General features: G+C 47.6%; 1 protein-coding gene across 1 annotated transcript in view; it reads right to left on the reverse strand.

The window, feature by feature from the left end:
• The window catches only part of ARHGAP35 (Rho GTPase activating protein 35), a 161,650-nt gene that overhangs the window by 12,940 nt on the left and 125,607 nt on the right, over window positions 1-23,103 (reverse strand). The window contains exon 4 of the mRNA XM_043996277.1: window positions 2,381-2,458. Within this exon, the coding sequence (XP_043852212.1) occupies window positions 2,381-2,458 (78 nt within the window). The remainder of the gene's footprint in view (window positions 1-2,380; window positions 2,459-23,103) is intronic.

Genomic DNA, 23,103 nt, shown 5'->3' on the forward strand with positions numbered 1-23,103 from the left:
CAACAGTGTGACTTGTCCTCCCCAGCAGCTATTTAGACCCCAGCTTTTCCCACCTAGTTAATAAGGATCCCAACTGGCCTGTCGGCACCTTTGGACCATACGGTGTCCCACAAAGGCAGGAAAGAGGGGGCCTTGCAGCTGGTTTCAGGCCCAGCAAAGGAAGGTACTTGAATCGTGAGCCAATGGGGCGAGGGGAGGGGAGAATGAGGAGTGCGTTTGGAACATGGCAAGGTGTGCTGGGCCTGGGAAGAGCCGCTTCACTGCCCAGGGCAGGACGAGCTCTCCAGTAGTTATTAAGTACAAGGTGTTGCCCTGGCCTCCAAGAGCTGCAACGAGGCAGGAAGACAGCTAAGTACACACAGGATAATTTGGGCAGGAGGAGAAAGAGGACATTCACAACACCAGGAAATGATACATGTGCCAAACCATGAAGAGAACCTGCATCTCAGAAAGGACAGAGGGACAGCCCAGCAAAGGAAAAGAGCCTGTGGAGGATGGACCACGTGGGCTAGAATGCAGAGGGGGGCAACGTGCAGCCTGTCTGTGAAGGAAGGCTCTGGGTGCCAACAGGCTGCCCGGGCATTCTTGCCTCACCTTCCTGGCCTTCCTCAACTGTTAGTGGCCCTTCCCCAGCAACCATGCATCTTTGTATATCCTTTCTCCTCATGTTGGGGTGTCTTCACCCCCATCCCCTTGAGAGCTCTTCACAAGTAGGCATTGTCTGTACTTGCCCCCTCAGAGCCTGGCACCATGCTGGCACGTGGCCAGGCAGCCAACAACAAACATCTATTAGTCACTACGGGCCAGACTCTGGACCAAACACTGGGGATGCAAACAAAGGGAAACAAAGAAATGATAATGACAAACACCAAAAACCAGTTTCCACCCTCAAGGGGCTCTCTCTCTAATGGAGAAACAGTGAGTACAGCCTGTGTCTGCCAGTCAGAGAACATTATGTTGGAGGGAGGCACCAGCACAGAGGGAGGGGGAGACAATGAACAGCCCTTTGCAGAAGGTGGGACTTAAGTCTTGAAGGAAGCCAGGAAGAAGATGCCTGCCAGGGACCAGCCCTTGAAAAGACCCCAAGTCAGGAGCTGGGGAGTCACGTGGGAGGAGCAGTGAGAAGGCCAGGGGAGCAAGATGGGGAATGAAGTGTGAAAAGACTGGGAGGGAGGAGGGGCTTTGAAGGCCAAACAAGAGGAGTGCACTGAGAGAGAAAAAGAGAGAGAGAAGGAGAGACAGACAGACATGATCAGACCCTGAAAATCACTTTGGTGGCTGAATGGAGGGAGGACTTAAGGCTGGCTGACCCACCAGCAGCTGTTGCAGTAGTCAGGGCCTGCAGGGGGGGCAAAGGGGGCCAGCTGGGGAGTCAGGAGGGATGCAAACAACAGAAGCTGACAGGGATTGGATATGTGGGGTGACCCTGAGAGGTGGGGAGGCTGGGGGGCTGGGGGGAGAGACCCAGAATACCCTGGGTAATGTGTGACTGTGGCTCAGCGGAGAGACTGGGGTAGATGTTTAGATCTGAGAATCACCTACACAGAAATGACAGCTGAGCACACACAAGCTGATGGAATCGCCCAGTGAGACAGCACAGAGGGGGAACTTTGGGGATGCCTACAGTTAGTGGGTATCCAGCCAAAGAGCCTAAAGGACAGGCAGGAAGAAAATCGGTTGAGAGCAGTGTCATAAAACCTGGAAAGATGAGACTCTCTCTGCAGGAGAAGAGGATGATGAGAAATATCGGAGATGGGGGTGGGCCCCCTGCAGGCATGTGAGGGCCACAGGACGGATGTCTCTAGTCGGGAGCAGGCACTCCCTGGCTTGCCTTTTCTCTTGTCTTGGAAGGAGCTTCCCCCGGCAAGATAGCCAGGATGTACTCAGTGCTTCTGATTGTCTTGGTCATGTTTGTCTGACATGGGCTGGGCCACCGTGGAGGCCCCAGACTGGAGGAGACCCAGGCCCCTCTTTGGCTTTCAGTCCAACCACTAGAGATTTCCAAGGTTCACACAGAGAACTCACTGTTGATGTTCCTGGTGAAAGTGGGCATGTCTGGGCCTGTGGTTCCCAAGCCAGAGTCCTTGAGGAGGTACCCAAGTGGACAACACGCCTTTAGGTCGCCAGTTCCCTCCTGGCGGCCGTCATCTTTGTTGCCTCCTTGGTTCAAGAGCTAGAGCACACTCTGCCCCGAGAGGCCCTCACCCACGTCTTGGGAGGAGGGTCTGGGGTGGGGGGGTGCTGCAGCCTGGGGACAGCCGGTCCTGCCACCAAGAAATGTCTAGGGCTAGGCCCTGCCCTTGTGCTTCAGCCAGTCGGCGGCTCCAGCCCCCAGCTAAGCTCTCTTTAGCTTCCCATGCTCTGAATCTATACAACTTACCTTGATCAAACTGTCTCTGAAGGCTCTCCATCTCAGACTTATTTCCGCTCACTCTGTAGATGCCTTCCGTACTCAGCCCTGAGGGGAGAAAGTCAATCAATTACTCTGGCATTCTAGCAGCCTAGTATAGCTTGTGTACAGAGTGGTGTAGGAAGAGCTGGTAGATCAGGTGTGTACTGCTCTGACCCTTGTTAGGTGGTTCTGACCATGGGCTTCTGCCTTGGTTCCCTCCTCTGTGAAACAGGGCTAATTCTTGCACTGCTTCACAAGTTGTTGTGGAGAAGAAGTTCAAGCATTAGCTGGAGAGGTGAACTACTACAGAGATTTAAAGCAACCTGCTCGAGTCACAGGGAAAACCAGAGGTGGAAATTCAAATTCAGACGGTCTTGGTTTGTGGTTCTTGCCTGAATGGCTAAATCAACCTTCTCTGTCCTCTGAGAGGCTGAGTAAGCCAGCTGATGAACCTGCTCCCTCCCACCCTCCTTTCTTTCCTCAAGCTGCTATAGCAGCCATGATCTAGTGTTGTTCCCACTGTCCAGAGAAAAGCTCAGCTGCTGCTGGGAGGCTTAGACCCTCAAGTCAATCTACAGTCTCCAAGAGACAATCACTGCAAGGCCTGCATTAGGCAAGATCAAAGTGATGAGTGAGCTTGCTTGCTCTGGTGCCCCTCCCCCAACCAGACTGGTGGCAGGTGGGATCTCAAGCCCAGACCACTTGTAGACTGCAGCAGAAGTCATCAATTGCTTGGCTTAAAAGCTTTTAATTGCTCATGGGACAGGCTTAGTTTCTGAGACTGGTTTCACCCCAGAGAAAATGGGGTTAATGGACCAGCCCAGAGGACAGCATAAGCCCCCAGAGACTTACTTACAAAGGATCCAGCTTCCACCCCACCCCGAGCACTGGGTGAGCGAGGAATGCTGGGTGCTGTCAGCTAGCCCTCACATGACCTGGGGTCATCCTGTAGTTCACTGGGCAACTGAACAGACATCTCAGCGGTACAGGTCTGGCCGTGTTACTCCCCTGTCTCCTCTAAGACAAAACCAGAGTTTCTCCCTGCACAAATGGCCTGAACATAACGTTGAGACTTTGATGAAGGGTGAATGTGGTTTTCCTTTGCTCCTTTTCCACTGACCCAACCAGCCCACAGAAGGTTCTCAGTCCCATCCCTGCTTAACTGGTTTCTAGCTTCCATTAAAGCGCAGCACAGGCCCCATGAGGTGGAAATGCCCCCCTGACATTCTGATGCCTTCCCAATTATCACATATTTTTAAATGTACTTATCTGTGTTCAGGCTGTGCCATCCCTGAATGTAAACTCTCGGATGGTGGAGACAAATGGGCCTGGGTTTGAATTCTGGCTCTGCTAATACCTACCAATGAAGAGACCCAGGGCAGTTAAGCCCCTTACCCCTTGCGGGGCCTCAGTTGCCTCCTCCATGAAATGAGGAGGTTGAACTAAAAGATTACCAAGGGCCCTGTCAGGTCAGGTTGGCCTTCTTGGTGTTCAGAGCTCTATCTTTAAACCCCTTAAAATGATTTCCTTTTGGCCTCCCAAGTGAAGTCCAAAGAGCTAGAGAGGACCTCAGGTATGGACCTCCAGAAAAAATGGAACTCAAGACATCAGTATGAGAGAGCTTTGCCATTGGGTCTATGTGCCAGGTGCTGTAATTCATGACTTCCCCATCGCTGAAGGTAGCTATTCTGGTGCCATACATAGACCACCACCAGTATGGAGCTGCGGATCAGCTGGACGTCCAGCTTGGAGATACTCTGCTTGGCTTCAGGGCCCGAGCACTGAACCTGCTGTGGATCGACTGAACTACTTTCTGAATTTATTTCATTATGAGCTACTTGCTCTACCCGATCTTGTTCCTCTAAGGTAGTTATGGTTGAAAGAGGATCAGTCTGGTGACAATCGTGCCCAACAACACAGGCACAACCCATCACTGGGCTCCAAAGGAGAAGCTGTTCTGGTTTAGCAGTAGTACCTGTCAGAGTTTACAATATGGGATAACCTAGAGGTTCATGGGAATCCCTCTGCATCACAGAGAGTCACTGTGGGCCTCTGTCGAGCTATTTTCTATAACAAGGAATACTTCAGGGCATTTACCATGCTGAATGCTGGTACTAATAGAGATGTTAAGAATGGAGCCACTACAAGTCATTAAAGAAACTAAAGATAGTCAGGGCACATTCACAATTGATAACTGTGGGATGGGCACCATGGAGAGCAACCACCCCATATTCAATTAATTTTAGCAAACACACAAGGAGCAACTGTGTCCATGGTCCTGTGGGGTAGTAATGGGTTATGCAGAGAGATGGCCTAATGGAGAAGGGGGAGAGGGGAGGATGTATGGAGGAAAGAGGGATAAATAAGAAGCTGAGGTGCAGGAAAAGCACTCTGTAAAAAAGGAGACTTCTGGGGTAGAGGCACCAGGGAGGGCTGCGCTGGAAAAGGGAGTCCTGAGTACAAAGGTGGCTCTAACTGGATATGCTGTGGGTTATCTCCTCGGGGCACGAGGGATGGACATGGCAGGACGAGCTGGGGCTTCCAAAGGATTCAGTCAAAAGATCTGATCTCAAGTTCTAGCTCTACCCATGCGACCACAGACACATTACTTGATTCACTGGGTCTCAGTTTCCTCTTTTATAAAATCAAAGACTTGGACTGGATAATCTAACTCTAAAATTCTGCTTTCTTACATCTTCCTTCCCTCATTGCAGAGGTTTAAAGCATGGCTGTGGAATACTTCACCTACTACTACATACAACGGGTGTGGTGGTCAGTTTTGTTCATGGCCTTTTTTTCAATGAAATCTATTATAAGGGATGGCTTGATAGACGGAGGAAGGGGTTGGGCTGTATTTGGACACTGAGATCATGGATGAGTGATAACAATGAAAAGGATTAAGAAACCCTAATGCTTTTTCTAAATGCCATCTGCTCTGGCATGCCTAGGCTGCTTCCCACACTAGTCACCATTTCCCAAAGTTTCTGATTCCAAACTCCCTTTGCCCTGAATCATACTAGACCTTTAGACAACACTGCCATCAAGTGAAGGAAAATCCAGTTTCTTTGCAATTAAACAAAAAACAACAACAAAAAACCACCCCCCCCCATTATGCCCAAGAGCAAACTGGAAATCAACTGTCAATAAGTTCTGAGGTGCAGTCCTGCCACAACCTCACCAGTTGTGTGATTAAAACTCAACTGGGGGCGGGGGGCGGCTGGGTGGCGCAGTGGATAAAGCACTGGCCCTGGATTCAGGAGGACCTGAGTTCAAATCCAGTCTCAGACACTAGACACTTACTAGCTGTGTGACCCTGGGCAAGTCACTTAACCCCCATTGCCCTGCAAAAAACAAAAACAAAACAAAACTCAACTGGAACACGTGGGGATCTGAGGCCCACTTTACAGCACTGATGAATCAGCAACAAAGTATTTCCTTGTGATCTATACTTTTGTTTATTTTGTGAAATCCTATTGCCATTTATGGTGGTCTGAGTTGCATAATTTAGGGAGAGCTATCATTTGCTTGGCCCACATTATTGTTACAACCACTAATTACATGTCAATTAAAAAGAAAACAGGTGGTGAAGTTTAACAGAGTTGGCAATAGGATGAGGGAGCAGGTAAAGTGATGACCCAGGGAACACAGACAGCCTTAGGGAAGGCCGAGCCATTCATTCCACTCTGCCGCCTTGTATCAGAGACAGCTAATGGGCATTAGATCAGAGAGGGCAGCTGCAGTAAAAGCAGTGAGGCATCATTAGACGTGCAATTCATGCAGCAGGAGACTCTGGGCAAAAGTCCTTTCCCCTCTCCGAGACTCACTGTATTCACCTGGTTACTCTAGAGACAAAGATAACTAACTGATCTTCAAGGTCACTGTGTGGCCCTCAGGGATCCTTACACATGCCTATGTGGCCCTGTTTATATGCGAGTCCAAGGTCTGGCCCCTCCAACTCAACCTAGAATTCTATTCAAGCTTGCTCAGGGCTGCTCACAAAGCCAACAAGTAGTCAAGATGGGAGCTAATGCTTTCTGACTCCAAATTTACTGTTTATTCCACCAATTCCCATGATTTAATTTATGTTCAGCAATTAGAAGGCAGCTAAATGCGATCCCAGCCTTAGACGATCTAAGTCTAAAATCTGTTTTCTTGTACCTTCCTTTGTTGCAGAGATGGCTAAGTATAGTTGTGGAACATCTCATATACACACACAGAGTTGTCCTTTCTTTCTCCTTTTCAATTAAATATCCGTTATTAGGGATGGCTTGCTGGATGGAGGAAGGGTGAGGGATGTATTTGTGTAAATTAAGGTCATGTACAAATGATAGCAGTAAGAAAAGATTAAAAAACAAAGAACTAATGCACTTCCTAAAAACGCCCCTTTGCACTGGCTTTTCAAGGTCGCTTCCTGCCTCCACCCATCACCTGCTCCCAAAGCTTTAGGATGCAAAGTCCCTTTGCTCCAGCCTACAATGCTGCCATCCCTGCTCCCCAGCCTTGGGTCCATCATCTCATTTTGTGGCTGCTTTCAGGCCACCATGGCCACTGACTCCCCTGAGCCTCCGTCCTCTTCCTGGCCGTAGCTCTGCCAAGAGTAATCAGATCAATGCTCCCACATTCTTCGCAAATCTCGACTGGTTAGCCTGTTACTCCAATCCCCATTCTGTCTGACTTACTGGCACTACTCATTATGTGTATTAGCCCCATCAGAATGTCAGCTCCTTGAAGTCAGGTTTTCCCTCTATCAGTATCCTTTCTGAATAACGCATTCGGTCATCTTAAAGCATTCCTCTTTAAAGTCTTTCATACTGGGTCTTGCTGAGGGTGCACAAGCAAAGAAGCCACTTGTCTTGCCATCTTGTTGGGGAGATGGAGCACAAGCGACTCCTGGCAAGAGTGAAGCCAAAGGATACCAGGGGAAGTCTGAGCAGTCCTGCTATGCAATTAGTCATCTGACCTTCGTAGAGGGGAAAGATCACCAAACCATCCAGTCAGTAGTCGGGTCCCTCTGAAGTCTCTACTACTTTCCCAAATTTATCCCAGACTCAGGGAAATGAATGATTTCACTACTAAACTGTGGGAGGTCCATCCAGATCTATTTGGGGTTCCCTTGGACTCTGGACAACTCTGTCAAAGGTTAGCGGGAAGACACCACCGGGGTTCAGGACAGTGTTTCCTCTGCAGGTCACACAGACTCCCCCTAGGTGCCCCTCCACGCTCTATTCTGTGCCCCCGTCTTCTCCCTCTCTACACTCAATGATCTCATCAGGTCCCACGGGTTCAAATACCATCTCTACAGGACAGGACGGGGGAATACCCATTTACAAAACACCTAATATGTGCTAAGTACCTGACGGACCTTATGTCATTTGGTCTGTACAATGACTGTGAGATAAGTGCTATTATCATCCCTACTTTAGAGGGGAGGGAATTTTGTTTTTTGGTTTTTTTATTGAGGCAATGGGGGTTAAGTGACTTGCCCAAGGTCACACAGCTAGTAAGTGCTAAGTGTCTGAGGCCGGATTTGAACTCAGGTCCTCCTGACTCCAGGGCCAGTGCTCTATCCACTGCGCCACCTAGCTGCCCCAAGAGGGGAGGAAATTGAGCCAGAGAGGCTAAATGACTTGTCCAGGGACACCAGCTCAGAAGGATAGGAGGCTGGGTGTGAGCTCGAGTCTTTCTGACTCCAGGACTAGTGCTTTAGCACTGTGCCAAACAGCTGTCTCTGCAGATGAATAGCTTGTGTGTGTGCACGCACGCACCCCAAATCTCTCTCCTGAGCTGCAGTCTCACATTACCCAGGGTCTTCCGGATCTCTCCAACTCAACCTGCTCCCCCCAGCCCCCTTCTCTCCCCTCCTTCCAGTCCCCCAGCCTCCCCACCTCAGGGTCACCCCACATATCCAATCCCTGTCAGCTTCTGTTGTTTGCATCCCTCCTGACTCCCCAGCTGGCTCCCTTTGTCTCCCCTGCAGGCCCTGACTACTGCAACAGCTGCTGGTGGGTCAGCCAGCCTTAAGTCCTCCCTCCATTCAGCCACCAAAAATGATTTTCCTAAAGCTCAGGTCTGATCATGTCATCTCCCCCCTACTCAGTGCACTCCTCTTGCTTGGCCTTCAAAGCCCCTCCTCCCTCCCAGTCTTTTCACACTTCATTCCCCATCTTGCTCCCCAGGCCTTCTCACTGCTCCTCCCATGTGACTCCCCAGCTCCTGACTTGGGGTCTTTTCAAGGGCTGGTCCCTGGCAGGCATCTTCTTCCTGACTTAAGTCCCACCTTCTGCAAGGGGCTGTTCATTGTCCCACCCACCCCAGGGCTGGTGCCTCCCTGTGACGTGAGCCTCCAGTAATGCTCTGGCAGACAGGCACATGCACGCTGTTCCCTGTTAACATGTGAGCTCTCTGAGAGAAGACACCGTGTTTTTGTCTTTCCTTGTATCCCCCAACACTTAGTCAAGCCAACAAGCATTTTCAGTGTGTGTGCTTATGTGCCAGCCACTGTGCTAACCACTAGGAATCCTAGGGAACAAAAATGCTAGGCTGATGGGGGAAGGGAAGGAGTCGGTGTGGACATGCACCCAACCAAGAGCAAAAAGGATGCAGGAAGGACAGACTGAGGGTAGTCTCTGAGGGAGGGCACTCACAGTAAGAGGGATGGGGAAGGGCTTCCTGTAGGAGGTGGAATTTTAGATGGGACTTCAGCAGGAGCAGCTGGAGAAAATGCCTGCAGCCGAGAGAAGTGACCAGAGCTCAGGGTCACTGAGTGAGGGGAGAGAGGTTAGGCACAAGAAGGCTGCAACGGTCACAATGAGACCCACATTAAGATGGGTCTAAAGAACCTGAGGATTTTCTATCTGATCCAAGAGACAGACAGACAAGGCAGGGGCAGGTCTGTGCTTTGGGATGTTTGCTCAGTGCTTTCAGGGCAAACAGCAATGCTTAAGACATGTTTGCTGTCAGACTGGGAAGCACGTGAACCCGCTTTCCATCACCGATCCCAGATTTCTTTTCAATCTCTCTCCTGATCCCCAATTCTGCAGCTCCACCAATCTGAGGAGGAAGAGGAGGACATTTCATGGAGCATAAAGCCTTGAGACAGGGCTCCCCATAAGCTAAGCTGAAGGGGGAAATATGATGAAGGCAGGAAACTGGTCTTTGGAATGATTTAATGCACGAGAGGAGAGCAGGAAGCAGCATGTTGTTCTATTGGGCTGCTTAGGGAAGTTATGGTAATGACAAGAGCTGGCATTTACACAGACCTTTAAAGGTTTGCAAAGTGCTTTACGGGTGTTAGGTAAGACTACTTATGTCATATGGAAGGGAAAGAAGTTTTTATTTTATTTTCTACCTGGCAGGGAGCTGCTGTACTTTTCAAGGAGGGGAGAAACATAGCTAGAGTTGTGTATTAGAGAGATGACTTTGGGAGCTTTGTGGAGAATGGATTGGAGAGGGGAGAAAATGAAGCCAGGGACAAGAGCGAGGAGGCCTGCAATATTCCAGATGAAAACGAATGAGGGCAATGGCAGTGAGAGGAGGGGACACATCAAAGAAATGTCAAAATCAATGGAACCTGACAAATGATTAGATGTAAAGGTGCAAGGGGAGTCTCTGAGGTTGTGAACTTGGGGGAAGGGGAGGATGGTGTTATCATCCACAGAAATGGGGCATTTGGAAGGAGGAACAGGGATGGGCTTTTTTGGAGGGGGCATGATGAGTTTAGTTTTGCAAATGTTAATTTGGATGTTCAATTAGGGCATCAAACAAAGTTCCCAGCTGGCTTAAAAGCCTATAGCCCTGAAAAAAAAAAAAAAGGATTAAGCACCGGCCCTGGATTCAGGAGGACCTGAGTTCAAATCCGGCCTCAGACACTTAACAATTACTAGCTGTGTGACCCTGTGCAAGTCACTTAACCCCAATTGCCTCACCAAAAAAAAAAAAATAAAAGGGAAAAAATAAAAAGAAAAGAAATGTGTTCTAAATGGGTGGAATTGCAAAATTAAAAAAAAAAAAGCCTATAGCCACCTCCACCCCATCCCACCCCCCTGCCCCAAATCCCCACTTACTGGCCTATCAGAGAACACCAAAAGGAAAGGACTTCAGGGGATGTCAACTACAAGCAATTCCCTGAGAAGGAAACCTTCTGATAATGCTTTTTTAAAGTGGGTATCAAATCCCACCTTGAAGACTTCCAGTAATAGTGTATCTGATGAAGAAATGTTTACATATTTCTAATGCCAAACCAGAAAGCAAAGATGTTGTGACAGGGTCTTATGGAGAAACAAAATCACTGTCTTCAAGGCTCTGAAAGGGGTTGGGGGGGAAGGTCCCACTCTGTGTTCTCTGTGGCCCCAATGGGGTGGCAGTTGGAAGGAGAGATTTTCCCCTCAGCGTAAAGGATGAATCTTCTTTTTCATCTGAGGCTATTCACCAATGGAACAGGCTCTATTGATTCATAAGTTACCGTTTTCTTCAAGATGGCTTTTGGCTTATGCTCATCATGAGCAATGTAACACGAGGTGATCAAATGTCCCATGGAATGATGTTTCTTGATGCCTTTGCACTGTCAATAGGAACTCTGACAACTCTTTTGTTTGCTTCTTGGGAGAAAACCCCTGACTGGCTCCTCCCCTAATCTCTAACTTCCTTTTGCCTCGTGGCCTTATCATGAGAATATCAATACCGATGCAGCAATTCAGCTTCCCCAACAGTGGGTCCAAGATCTTCAAAGTCATTAAGATACCTACAGTTATGTTGATGGTTATGGGTGACAGCCTGCGCATTGTCTTGCCAACACTGTCACTGTGGAGGAAAGGAAGCCACCAAGGACTCAGGGCCATGCTTTATGTTCTGATTCATGGGCTGCCATGCCCACAAGACCCACTCACCCACAGCCAACCTACTGCTGAGCCCCTCCTTTCTTAGCTAGGTAGGCCCTTGGAGATCAGACCAGAAAGTGTAATTCGCCCACATTTATTCTCTGGTGGCACAGCCTCTGAGAATGTGCGGCCCCTTTCCTGCTAGGAGGAAGCAAAGCACCGGAGTTTGTAGGGGGAAAATAATTTAGCGACAGATATTTCTTGGGGAAGATGAGAACAGCTAGCTCCTGCTTGGGTGCACATATAAATTTCAAAAGGAAGATGCATCTGGATAGATAATTTGATACACAATGGGAGGAAGGCTGTGTAGATTACAGGGTTCAAACTCCACCCAGGATTAATGATGTACAGAGTCAGGCTTCCTCTTACAGCCCTTGTGCTATTGGGGTCTAGTCTCAGAGAAGGCTCATCACTGACAGCTCTACCCACATAGCAGCACATTCTCCGGGGCAAACCCCACATGGCTCTTCTGCTTTCTATACCTAGAGAATAAAAGCTCAGCAGTTTCTTCTTCTCCTCTCTCTTTCTCTCTCTTCTCTCCTCTCTCTCTCTCTCTCTCTCACACACACCCTCCTGAAATTCCACAGACCCTTTGTGGGGGAGGCAGGGGAAGACCACTGGAGAGAGCTGCGTTTAGATCTAGTCTTGAGGCCTGCCACTGACGGGCTGAGTGCTTTTGGACAAGACACTTTTTTCTAGGCCTCAGTTTTTTCATTGATGAAACAAGGCAGCCACGTGTCAATGATCTCTAATGCCCCTCTTCCTCCTGTGGTCTGTGTTCTCGGGTCATCCCAACTCAGAGGTTCTCTATTCTATGTTTAAGGGCCCTTTTAGGGCTGACATATTTTACCTTGTTTCTTTCAGTTCAATTATGCGACAAACAATGATTAAATTCCTACTGTGTGTTAAGGCCTTGAGGGATCCCAAGATAAAAGTGAAAGAGTCCTTGGCCCCAGGAAGTCATAACCTACTGAGGGGATAAAGTGTGAATAAAACTACATTGAACTATATCATAAAGCATTTTGGTTAAAGAGCCCAAGAAGATCAATGAAGCCCACCCTCTTCCTCCCCTCCATTCTTTTTAGCATGGTAGCCAGCCCTCTCAATTGGGGCTCCAGAGACCCCCACCAACACCCACTTGTTCTTCTTACTCTAAGAATTATAATCATGTCCACACAACCACTGCATCTGGAAAAGGCTTGTCTACTGAAAAGCTGACAATCCCTGTGAATTCCCAGACTACAACAGCTTTCCTTGGCCACCACTGCCCTACAAGTACTGTCTTTCCCCATTAGAAGGGGATCTCTAAGAATAGGGACAAGCTCACTTGTGAAAAATCATCCCAGGATCATGGATTTAAAGATGGAAGGGACCTCGGAAACCATCTGGTCCACTAAGGCCCAGTGACTTGCCCAAGGTCACACAGGCAGTGCTTAGGAGAAGGGTGTGAGCCCAGGGCACACACAGAAAGCACTGCTTTCTTGTGTCTTTGTTCACTCACACACCCCTTTATGTATCTTCACCAGTGCTCCCTCTGTGATGGCTCCTCTTCAGGATAGCAGTCACCGAGCCAGGAGATGTTCGATTGTAAGCTCCATGAGCACAGAGACCGCATCTCACTCATCTGCAACTTTTACCTTGCCCCAGGTGTGCAGGCTGTGTACAGAGCTGGTGCCTAACACCCAGTTACCCAAGAGTAAGTAGGGCCTTATCTGTGGGGTTGTTAGGCAGCGAGAGCACCCATTCTTAGGGGAATGGGCAAAGAGGAAACAGGAGCTCAGGGGAGGTAGGGGCCTTGCCAGTGGTCCACAAGAAGGGTGCCATGCCTCTCTCAACAAAGTGTCAGTAATGCAGAAATATGTTTAATGTTATTATGTGTGTGTGTAAATATATATATATATATATATATAAACCTACATCAGATTACCTGCTGTCTAGGGGAGGGGGGAGGGAGAAAAATCTGAAATTGGAAAGCTTGTATAAACAAAAGTTGAGAACTATCTTTACATGTAACGGGAAAAAAAATACTCTATTAATTAAAAAACAAAAAAAACTCCAAAAACCAAAGCGTCAGCTTTTTAGTTCAAGCCCCTCCTTTGATAACAGGGAAGCGGAACCTCAGAGGACCTGCCTTGCTCAGAGTCATGGGGACAGTGAGCAGCCCATTATGCCACACCACCTCCCAAGCAGAACTCAGCATCTTTTCCTTTTCTTCTGGTGACCAGGGGGTACCACCATCTTCCCAGTTGCCCAGGCTCAGGTCAACTCCCACAGTGTCCCTCCACTCTACTTCAGGCCCCATCGCCTCTGGTCCAGACCACAAAGGCTTCCTCCTTTGGGCTCCCTCCTTCCGGTTTCTGTGTTCTAGTGAGTCCTTCAGGATCAGTGCACAGGCTCCCCCTCCCATGTTAGCTTCCCATTCTCTAGGCTCAAACACACCCCCTCATAAAAGCTTTTCACAAACTGGGACAGCCCAACATCTCCAGCCTGATGACACAGGACTCTGCCCCATCTACTCTCTGGCTCAGCCAAACTGGCCTTTTTTGCTGTTCCTGATTTCGCATGGCACCCTACCCCCCATCTCTGGGCTGTCTCCTATGCCCCCAGCACACTCCTGCCTCACCTCTTGGAATCTCTCATTCCTCAAGCCTCAGGTGTCATTATCTGTAGGAAGCTTTTCCCAAAACTCCCACACGATTCTGTTTTCCACATCCCTCCCTCAACCATCCATGTCATTTCCCTGACCAAAAGTGAGTTCCTGGAGGGCAGAACCTATTTCACTTCACCTTTGTAGCCTCTGGGCTTACAGCCCTTTTTTGGGCATATAGTAGGTATATAATAAGTGCATGCTGACTGAGTGAATACAGGAGTGGGTGCACACAGGAGAGTGGATTGACACTCACCTCCCCCATCCAGCAAGGAGGGTAGAACTGATTCGGATGACAATTCATGACTGACTGTCCACTTTGAAAACCCCAATTACTGACTGACCAGAAAGCTTTCCCACTCTGGGGGATGAAAATGGAGTAGGGAAACACACCCTCAGTTCCAAATGTGTGCACAACAATCTGGGACTTGGAAGGTCATGAGCGCTCACCTTTCCCCGCCTTCTTTTCAGCACAGGAATTACCTTGACATCTAACAGGTATACATGCAGTTTCTGCCTGAACACTTCTAGCAACACAAGGCTTATCTTCTCAAGAGGCAAGCCCCCCACTTTTTAAAAACAGATCCAACTGTTAAGAAGTTACTGCAGTCTCCCTGCAATTTCTGCCCATTTGTCCTTCTATCTGGTCATGGGCCAAACAGAGCAAGTCTTGAGCATGAGAGCTGTTCAAAAAGGGACAGACAGATGGATTTAAGGTTTCCTCTTGCCCAACAGGAGTTTCTAGACCATTTGCAACTCAATCCATTCTCCTTGGACATAGCTACCTTGCTCGGTTTTGTCAATACCTTTCTGAAAACATTGCACCAGAATGGATTAAATATCTACAACCTTGTCTGCCCTGCACAATGTAAGGATCTGCAGCATTCAGAAGCAAGCTAATTCTTCTACTCCTACTTATGCTGCAAACCAAACCTGGCCATCTCTAATGTAGAGCTAATTAAAATGGGGTTATAAAGGCCAAAGGTATCTAGGTGGTACAAAGGACAGAGTATTGGGCCTGGAGTCAGGAAGATCTGAGTTTAAATGAGGCCTCAGACCCTTACTAGCTGTGTGACCCCAGAGTCACAAGTCACTTCACCCTGTTTGTCTTGGTTTCCTCATCTGTAAGGTAGGGATCATAATAGTACCTACTGGAAATCAAGGGAATGCCCATCAATTGGGGAATGGATAAACAAGTTGTGCCACATGATGGTGATGGAATATTATTGTGATATGAGAAATGACAAGCAGGATGATTTCAGAAAGGCCTGGGAAAGACTTTATGAACTGATGTATAATTAAGTGAGCAGAAACAAGAGAACGTTGTGCACAGAGACAGCAATATTATTATTATTATTATTATTATTATTATTAGGTGAGGCAATTGGGGTTATGTAACTTGCCCAGGGTCACACAGCTAGTAAGTGTCAAGTGTCTGAGGCTGGATTTGAACTCAGGTCCTCCTGAATCCAGGGCTGGTGCTTTATCCACTGCGCCACCTAGCTGCCCCTGACAGCAATATTATATGATAAAGAATTGTGAATGACTTGACTATTCTCAGCAATACAATGATCCCAGACAATCCCAAAGGACTAATGATAAAGCATACTATCCACCTCCAAAGAAAGAACTGATATTGACAGAACATAGACTGAAGTGTGCTATTTTTCACTTTCATTTTTTTCTTTTATCCAAGTTTTCTTGTACAAAATGACTGCTATGGTAATGTTTAACATAATTATACATATATAACATATCTGATTGCTTACTGCCTAGGGGAAGAAGGGAGGGGGGGGAAGAGGGACAAAATTTAGAACTCAAAACTTTAAATAAAAATGTTTATTATTAAAACAAACAATAGCACCTCCCCCCCAGGTTGTTGTGAGGATCAATTAGATGATATTTGGGAAACATGTTTAGCACAGGTGCCTGGCACATCCTAGGCAATACATAAATGCTTATCCTTGCAGGATAAGCCCCATGCCTATCATATGATCTAAAGCTGATCTTACCCAAAGAACCAAAGGAATAATAACAGTATCAGCATGTTAAAAGTACTTTACAAATATGATCTCACTTTGTCCTCACAGCAGCTCCGGGGGGATGGGTGCTATTAGCCCCATTTTACTGATGAGGAAATAGAGACAAACAGAAGCTCAGCGACTTGTCCAAGGTCACATGGCTAGTGGGTGTCTCAGGCATGGGATTTAACTCTAGCTCTTCTGGAAGCCCTATCTAGCTCTCTATCCACTGTGTGACTTCGCTGCCTACAGGAGTTACCCAACTTCCTCATTCTATATGTATAAGGAAACTGAGGCCCAGAGAGGCCTGATTCATTGAAGGTCAGTGGGTGGCCCCCAGGATGGATGTGACTCCATGTGCAGACCCTAAATTCAGTGCTCTTTCCACTGTGCCATGTGGCAGTGTCAAGTCGACAAGCATTTATTAGGCATCTCCTATGTGCCAGGCATTCACCCCTCAAGTGCTGGCGACGGAAAGAAAGCAAAACCTCAATGAGCTCACAGTCTGATGGGGGGACAATGTGCAAATAAAGACACATGCATGGACACTGGACATCAAGTAAATGTAAAGTAATACTGGAGGGAAGGAGCTAATGTAAGGGGAGAGAGTGAAGAGTGGGAAGGAGAGAGCCTGGGAAGGATTCCTGCAAAAGTTGGGACCTGAGCTGAGTCCTGAAGAAAGCCAGGGAAGCCACAAGGCAAAGCTGGAGTATGAGGAGGAGGAAGAGCACAGAAAGGAGCTGGGGGGGGGGGGGGCCCTCGAAGAACGATTGTTCTCATTATGGGGATGTGGCCTGGGCATCTCTACAAAATGGAGGCCCCAGGAGGAATCAATCAAGGGGAGAAAGGCCTGGGCCTCACAGAGGGATATTCCAGGCTGAGGAAGCCCCAGGAGAGATCAGATGTTCCAGAACAAGGAGACCCCAGGTACTAGGGGAAGCTCCAGGATGAGACAACAGCAGGGACATGTTCTGAAGTCTAGAAAAAGCCAGGAAAGGGGCAGGGAGGAGAAGGAGGCTGCCTGGGCCTCTACAAAATGTAGGTCCTGGAGGGAATATATAATTGGGAAATATTGACCAAAATCAATATAAAAACAGTTAGATATAGATGTGACATTTTGAAATGCAGTCCACATACAGCCTTCAGGGATCCTTATTTGCAGTTTACTAGCCCGGGAGCTGCTGAGTTTGGTACTCCCAGCCTTATGCACGGGAGAGAAAAAAGCAGGGCTTTCAATGCCAAAGAGAGGCCCCAAGAAGCCCATGGAGTAGGTATGAGGGAGGAGAGGTCAGGACGGCACAGGCAACAAAACTTGGCAATAGACTGGAGAAGACATGAGGGAGCTGGTGAGCCAAGGGTGCTGCCCTCCACAGTGATGGGGAGTTCTCTTTTGGACATGCTGAGCTGGAGATGTCCATGAGACATCCCACTGGAAATTTCCCAAAGTCATAAGGAAGATCAGGGCTGGAGGGCAGTGTGAAGGAGTGTTGGTGAACAATGAATCTGAATCAGAGGACCTGAGATCCTGTCTCCCCTCACTGAAATCACAGACAAGTCACTCAGTTTAGAAACATTCATGGTAGAGGCAGAGAGGCCAAGCCCAGACTCGGAGCTGGGAATTCCTAGGTTTGAGCCCTGACTCTGACACCCACTGTCTTTGGGGACCTGTCATTTCTTCCAATAACACATGAGGAGGGAGGGGGGCACAGGGGCAGCTGCCTGTGGGTTTGTTGATGTGCTTTGTCATGAGAGGGTTCAGTAAGGGAAGAAGAGTAATAGAGAAATGGTGTTGATGAGAGAAAAAATCCCCTCAAAGCATCGACAAGGCTTGAAAAAAAATCAGAAGTATCTGCATTAACAACCTCATACATTGGGTATGAAACTCAAATAAGATGATGTATGGAGTATTTTGCAAACATTCAACTGTATATAACTGTTATATAAACACCAGTTACGGCCTACATGATGATAGCTAGAACCCTGGTCTTTCTGTCTATAAAATGAGGGGTTTTGACTAGAAATATCCAAGGTGCTTCCCAACTCTGAATTCTAATATTAATTCAATGAATATCAAAGCACCTACTGTGTGCAAAAGCCCTATCTGGTACTAAAGATACAAAGGCAAAAAACTAATCAGCTGCCAAATCTAATAACCTTTTCTCCCAGTCTTTACTCTCTCATCTCTTCTAAGTTTGCATGGTAATCTTCTTGATACTCTCTTCTCTCCTGGTTATCCTACCTGTCTTATCCTTCCTTCCTTAGTCTCCTTTGCTGGATCTTCCCCCTGGTTGTCCTGGGCCCTCTCCTCTGGCTCTGTACTGCTTCAGTTGGAGATCTCATCAGCTCCCATGGATTTGCTGATCATTTCTAGGCACATGACTCAGATCTATTTATGCAGCATTAGTTTCCCTCTTGACTCCAGTCTCACATCTCCAACTGCCTCAAACTACATGTCCTGTAGACAGCTTAAACGCAGCATGTCCAAAACTAAACTTACTCTTCCCCCCTCCCCCAAACCTGTCCTTCCTAAGTTTCCTATTACTGTTGAGAGTACCACTATCCTTCCAGGGACCCAGATGTCATCTTGAGGCCTTACTCCCTCTCATATCCAATTGGCTGATATGTCCTGTTGATTCTCTCCTCTGATGCCAGCCTTCAGCACTTCACTCAGACTACTGCACTAGCCTGCTGGTTGTTCCCTATCTCCAGTCTCTCTCCACTCTAGTCCAATATTTACTCAGGTCTAACCATGTCGCTCACCACTCTATTGCATGAAGTCCAGTAGCTCCCTCCTACCCCTGAGGATCACATATAACATCCTTTCTTTGGTTTCTTTGGTCTCTTTTTAACATGGCTCATTACCTTTTGTATCTTCTTAGAGCACCCTTCCACATATTCTATGATCCAGTGGCACCAGCTTCCTGGCTATTCTTTGTGCTAGATACCTCATCTCCCAACTTGAAGCATTTTTACCAGCTTTCCCTCAGGCCTGGAATTCTCTCCTTCCTCATATACTTGCTTAAGAGGCTTTTCTCAGGCCCTCTTGTCTTTCCTCTGTCATTTCTAATTTGTCCTGCATATCTTTTAATTGCTCATGGTTGCAGAGTGTCATTCTTTTGTTCAGATATTACTTGTCAATTCAACAAATACTTCATTACAAGTCATAGTACATGAAATGTACTAGACCCTGAATTTTTTCCTTAGTTTTCTTTTGAATCTCATGGGATGTCTGCCATTAGCTTTGGGGGGAAATTCAGTACTAGAGAGAGATTTATAACTAGTCTGTGGGAATCACAATGCCCTCACATTTGGAGCATGAGCCCATCAGACAGGAAGGAAACCCTCAGGGGAGGAGGGTCTTGAACTCAGCTGTGAGTGTTCTCCCTCTTCTCACTTGGGACTTTTAAAAAATTAAGCTCTTTTTCAGATGGAGAAAAGTAGTAAAATGTGGTACAATGAGGGCAGCTAGGTGGCGCAGGGGATAGAGCACCGGCCCTGGAGTCAGGAGTACCTGAGTTCAAATCTGGCCTCAGACACTTAACACTTACTAGCTGTGTGACAGTAGGCAAGTCACTTAACCCCAATTGCCTCACTAAAAAAAAAGAAAAAGAAAAAGAAAGTGAACCAGTCTGTCTGATGGGTCTGTGTTACTGGAAGGTAAGAGGAGAGGCCTGACCTTGAGAGACTGTAAAGGCCCTTTCAACTCTAGCTTTGTGCTGCTAAGAGCCACATGGGCACCACAGTGAAATCATGAACCCACTGCAGTGACAGGCTCTTCAGATCCTGTGGAGAAAGTCTGCTTTCCCAGAAGCCAGGGCTGTGGCCAGGCAGTGCAAAGGCTGCCCCTTCTTATTTGATCTCTTCAAAGGAGAGCGATTCCTCCAGCCAGAGGAGCTTAATCTGAGCTTATTGGTGTGAAGAGAGCAGGCGCAGCCCAAAGAACAGAGCTGGTCAGGGCTAACAGAGCCAGTCATGGATTTTTAGCTGCCACTTGAACGATTGGTTCTGGAGAGAAGGCTAAGCAAGGCCTCCCATCCCCTGCTCACTGCAATGCAGGCAGAGTGCCAGAACACACTGTGCCAGTAAGGCTATCAGGTCTAGAGGACGTCCGTTAGTTATGCAGAGTCATGAGCAACATGAACTGGGCTTATCTGGAATGGGGGAGGGCTTGGTGACTGATGTACTCAGTCTTTCGGGCAAGAAGGAATTTTTGGAATGCATATAAATGATCTGAGGTTAACTCACAAACAGGAAGGAAAAAAGAAAGGGAGTAAAGTGGTAGGGCTGGGAAAGGGTGTTAAAAAGGATGAAAAATGGGGTGAAGCAAGAGAGACCACCCCTTCACAACTCTACCATATGTGTATTTGTGCTTTATATCAAAGCAACACGAAGATGGCAATTCTTTTGATCAGTTCTGTGGGCACAGTCCAACTATAACTGCACCTATTAAACTGTTATAGTGATAGATGAAGTAACACTAAAATGAGCTGCTTTCTAAGAAAGTCTAAATCATAGAGATCTAGAGTAGAACTGGAGAAAAATAGTTCAAGTGTAGTAGTCACGGCCATGCAAAACACAGGCAATGACAGTCATTCATCTTACAGCAAATTCACTGTAACTCTTCGAGGAAAGAGCTCCCAGACCCCTGTGAACTGACATTATGCCATCGCTTCCACAGATGGAATTTGGTCAAATGTTGGGCCTATGGGTCCTAGTAACTCGGCCTATCTCCCACGACCTTGCTTCATTTAGGGTTCTCCCTATTTGTGTCTCCCCCCCCCCCTGCAGGCACCACAATCTCAACTACAACATCTGCTAACAAAACCTAAGTCTAAGGTTCTGAGAGCAGAAGGCCCAGTTCAGTGGCCAGAGCACGAGAATCAGGAGGGAGGAAACTTCTTCCTGTAACTGTTCCTGTGACCTGGGGAAAGCCTCTTACCCTTCCCTTGCTCTCAGTTTTTGTTAGCTAAAATCTAATTGAGACAGAATTCAACATGCCCAGGGCCTATGTATTCTTTTCTTACAGAAAATGTTCATAATGTAAAAGCAGCTGGCTCATGATGTAGAGGCCACCAGGGGGCACCACAGTGCAAAGAGCACCTGGCTTGGAGACAGGAAGACCTGAGTTCAAATATGACCTTGGATGCCTCCTAACAGAGTGGCTCTGGTCCTCTGTGAGGACCAAAAGAAGTAATGTAAAATCCTTAGTGCAGTGCCTATCACATAGTAGATACTTATTAACATTTGTGTCTTTTCCCTTCCCTTCCCCACTCATTTGTAAAATGAAGTCAGTTGTGGATAAAGCACCGGCCCTGGATTCAGGAGTACCTGAGTTCAAATCTGCCCTCAGACACTTGACACTTACTAGCTGTGTGACCTTGGGAAAGTCACTTAACCCCCATTCCCCCCCCCCCCCAATGAAGTTAGTGACAGAGACAAGATTAGAATTCCAGTCTCAAAGAATCACAAGATGGGGGCAGCTAGGTGGCGAAGTGGATTGAGCACCGGCCCTGGAGTCAGGAGTACCTGAGTTCAAATCTGACCTCAGACACTTAACACTTACTAGCTGTATGACCCTGGGCAAGTCACTTAACCCCAACTGCCTCACTAAAACAAAACAAAACAAAAAAAAACCAACCCCAAAAGAATCACAAGATGTCAAAGCTAGAAGAGAATAGGGATTTATCTACCCTCCTCATTTTGCAGAAAAGTGAGACCCTAAAAGATATGGAAATGTGGTCCTAGTCATATGGGTAATGAAGGGCAAAGCTAAGGCCTGAATCTCCCCCTCCCAGGCCTGCCAACGATTTGGGGAGGGGGGGGGTAATGTGACTTGCTCAGGGTCACACAGCTAGTAAGTGTCAAGTGTCTGAGGCCGGATTTGAACTCAGATCCTCCTGAATTCAGGGCTAGTGCTTTATCCACTGTGCCACCTAGCTGTCTCCCCCACCCTACCCACCAATTCTTTTAACAAAAAGAAAGATCCCAAACGTTTATGAATTGTGCCAGGATCCACAAAGCCCTTTCTTGCACATGGCTCTGCCATGTTCTTAGGGACCAGGTTAAACAACAGAGGGTTCAAGTGTCATGGGATGGGTCTCAGCGAGACCTTCTCTTCCCATCCAGACTCCTTGCAGCAAACAAACTCTGGTTTCCATCCCCTTACTCATAAAAGAAATTCAACACCATTTCCTTCACTCAAAGGGGGATGCTGGAGACTTAGCTAGTTAAAGATTGGATCTATAAAGACCAAGGGTTTCCCAAACAAGCTATTCTATTTTTTGGGGGGGGGGGCAGGGCAATGAGGGTTAAGTGACTTGCCCAGGGTCACACAGCTAGTGTAAAGTGTCTGAGGCTGGATTTGAACTCAGGTCCTCCTGAATCCAGGGCTGGTGCTTTATCCACTGTGGCACCTAGCTGCCTCCAAACAAGCTATTCTTGCCATGATTACAATGCATACCAGCTTCCAGGAAGCCAGGCCAAGGGTGAGCTGGCCCTGAGTGAGAGTAGGAATTTGTGAGTGAGTGAGTGAGTGAGTGAGTGTGTGTGTGTGTGTGTGTGTGTGTGTGTGTGTGTGTATGTTTTGGGGGAAGGGAGCTGCACTGCAATAGAAACCAAAGGATTTTTTAGTGTTCCACCAAATTGTAAGAATTATCAGGAGAATAAAGGTAAAGGGGGTGGGGAGACAGGGGAGAAGATAACAGAGAAAACAAATGGCAAAATGAAAGGCCTGATTCTATAAGGAACTCACCATGTGACCATAAGGAATTCCCCTCCCTTTCTGGGCATTAGTTTCTTTGTGAGGTTGAACCTTTTCTGTCCCCAACATGCTTCTTCTGATTTCCTTTCTTTCTTTCTTTATTTTTTTTTGTGGGGCAGTGGGGGTTAAGTGACTTGCCCGGGGTCACACAGCTAGTAAGTGTTAAGTGTCTGAGGCCGGATTTGAACTCAGGTCCTCCTGATTCCAGGGCCAGTGCTCTATCCACTGTGCCACCTAGCTGCCCCGATTTCCTTTTTTTCTAATGGCACTATAAAGCCCTTTTTAATTCAACTTGGCCTTCCCTAGCACTCCCAAGTCCTTGCCAAATCTTGCCCATTCTTGCTCCAGACTCTCTCCTGTGGTCCATCCTGGGCTTTCCACTGGCCTCATCCTAAAGCAGGTTGTTA

This window comes from Dromiciops gliroides, chromosome 3 (assembly GCF_019393635.1).
Source record: "Dromiciops gliroides isolate mDroGli1 chromosome 3, mDroGli1.pri, whole genome shotgun sequence".
In the NCBI taxonomy this organism is placed as follows: Eukaryota; Metazoa; Chordata; class Mammalia; order Microbiotheria; family Microbiotheriidae; genus Dromiciops; species Dromiciops gliroides.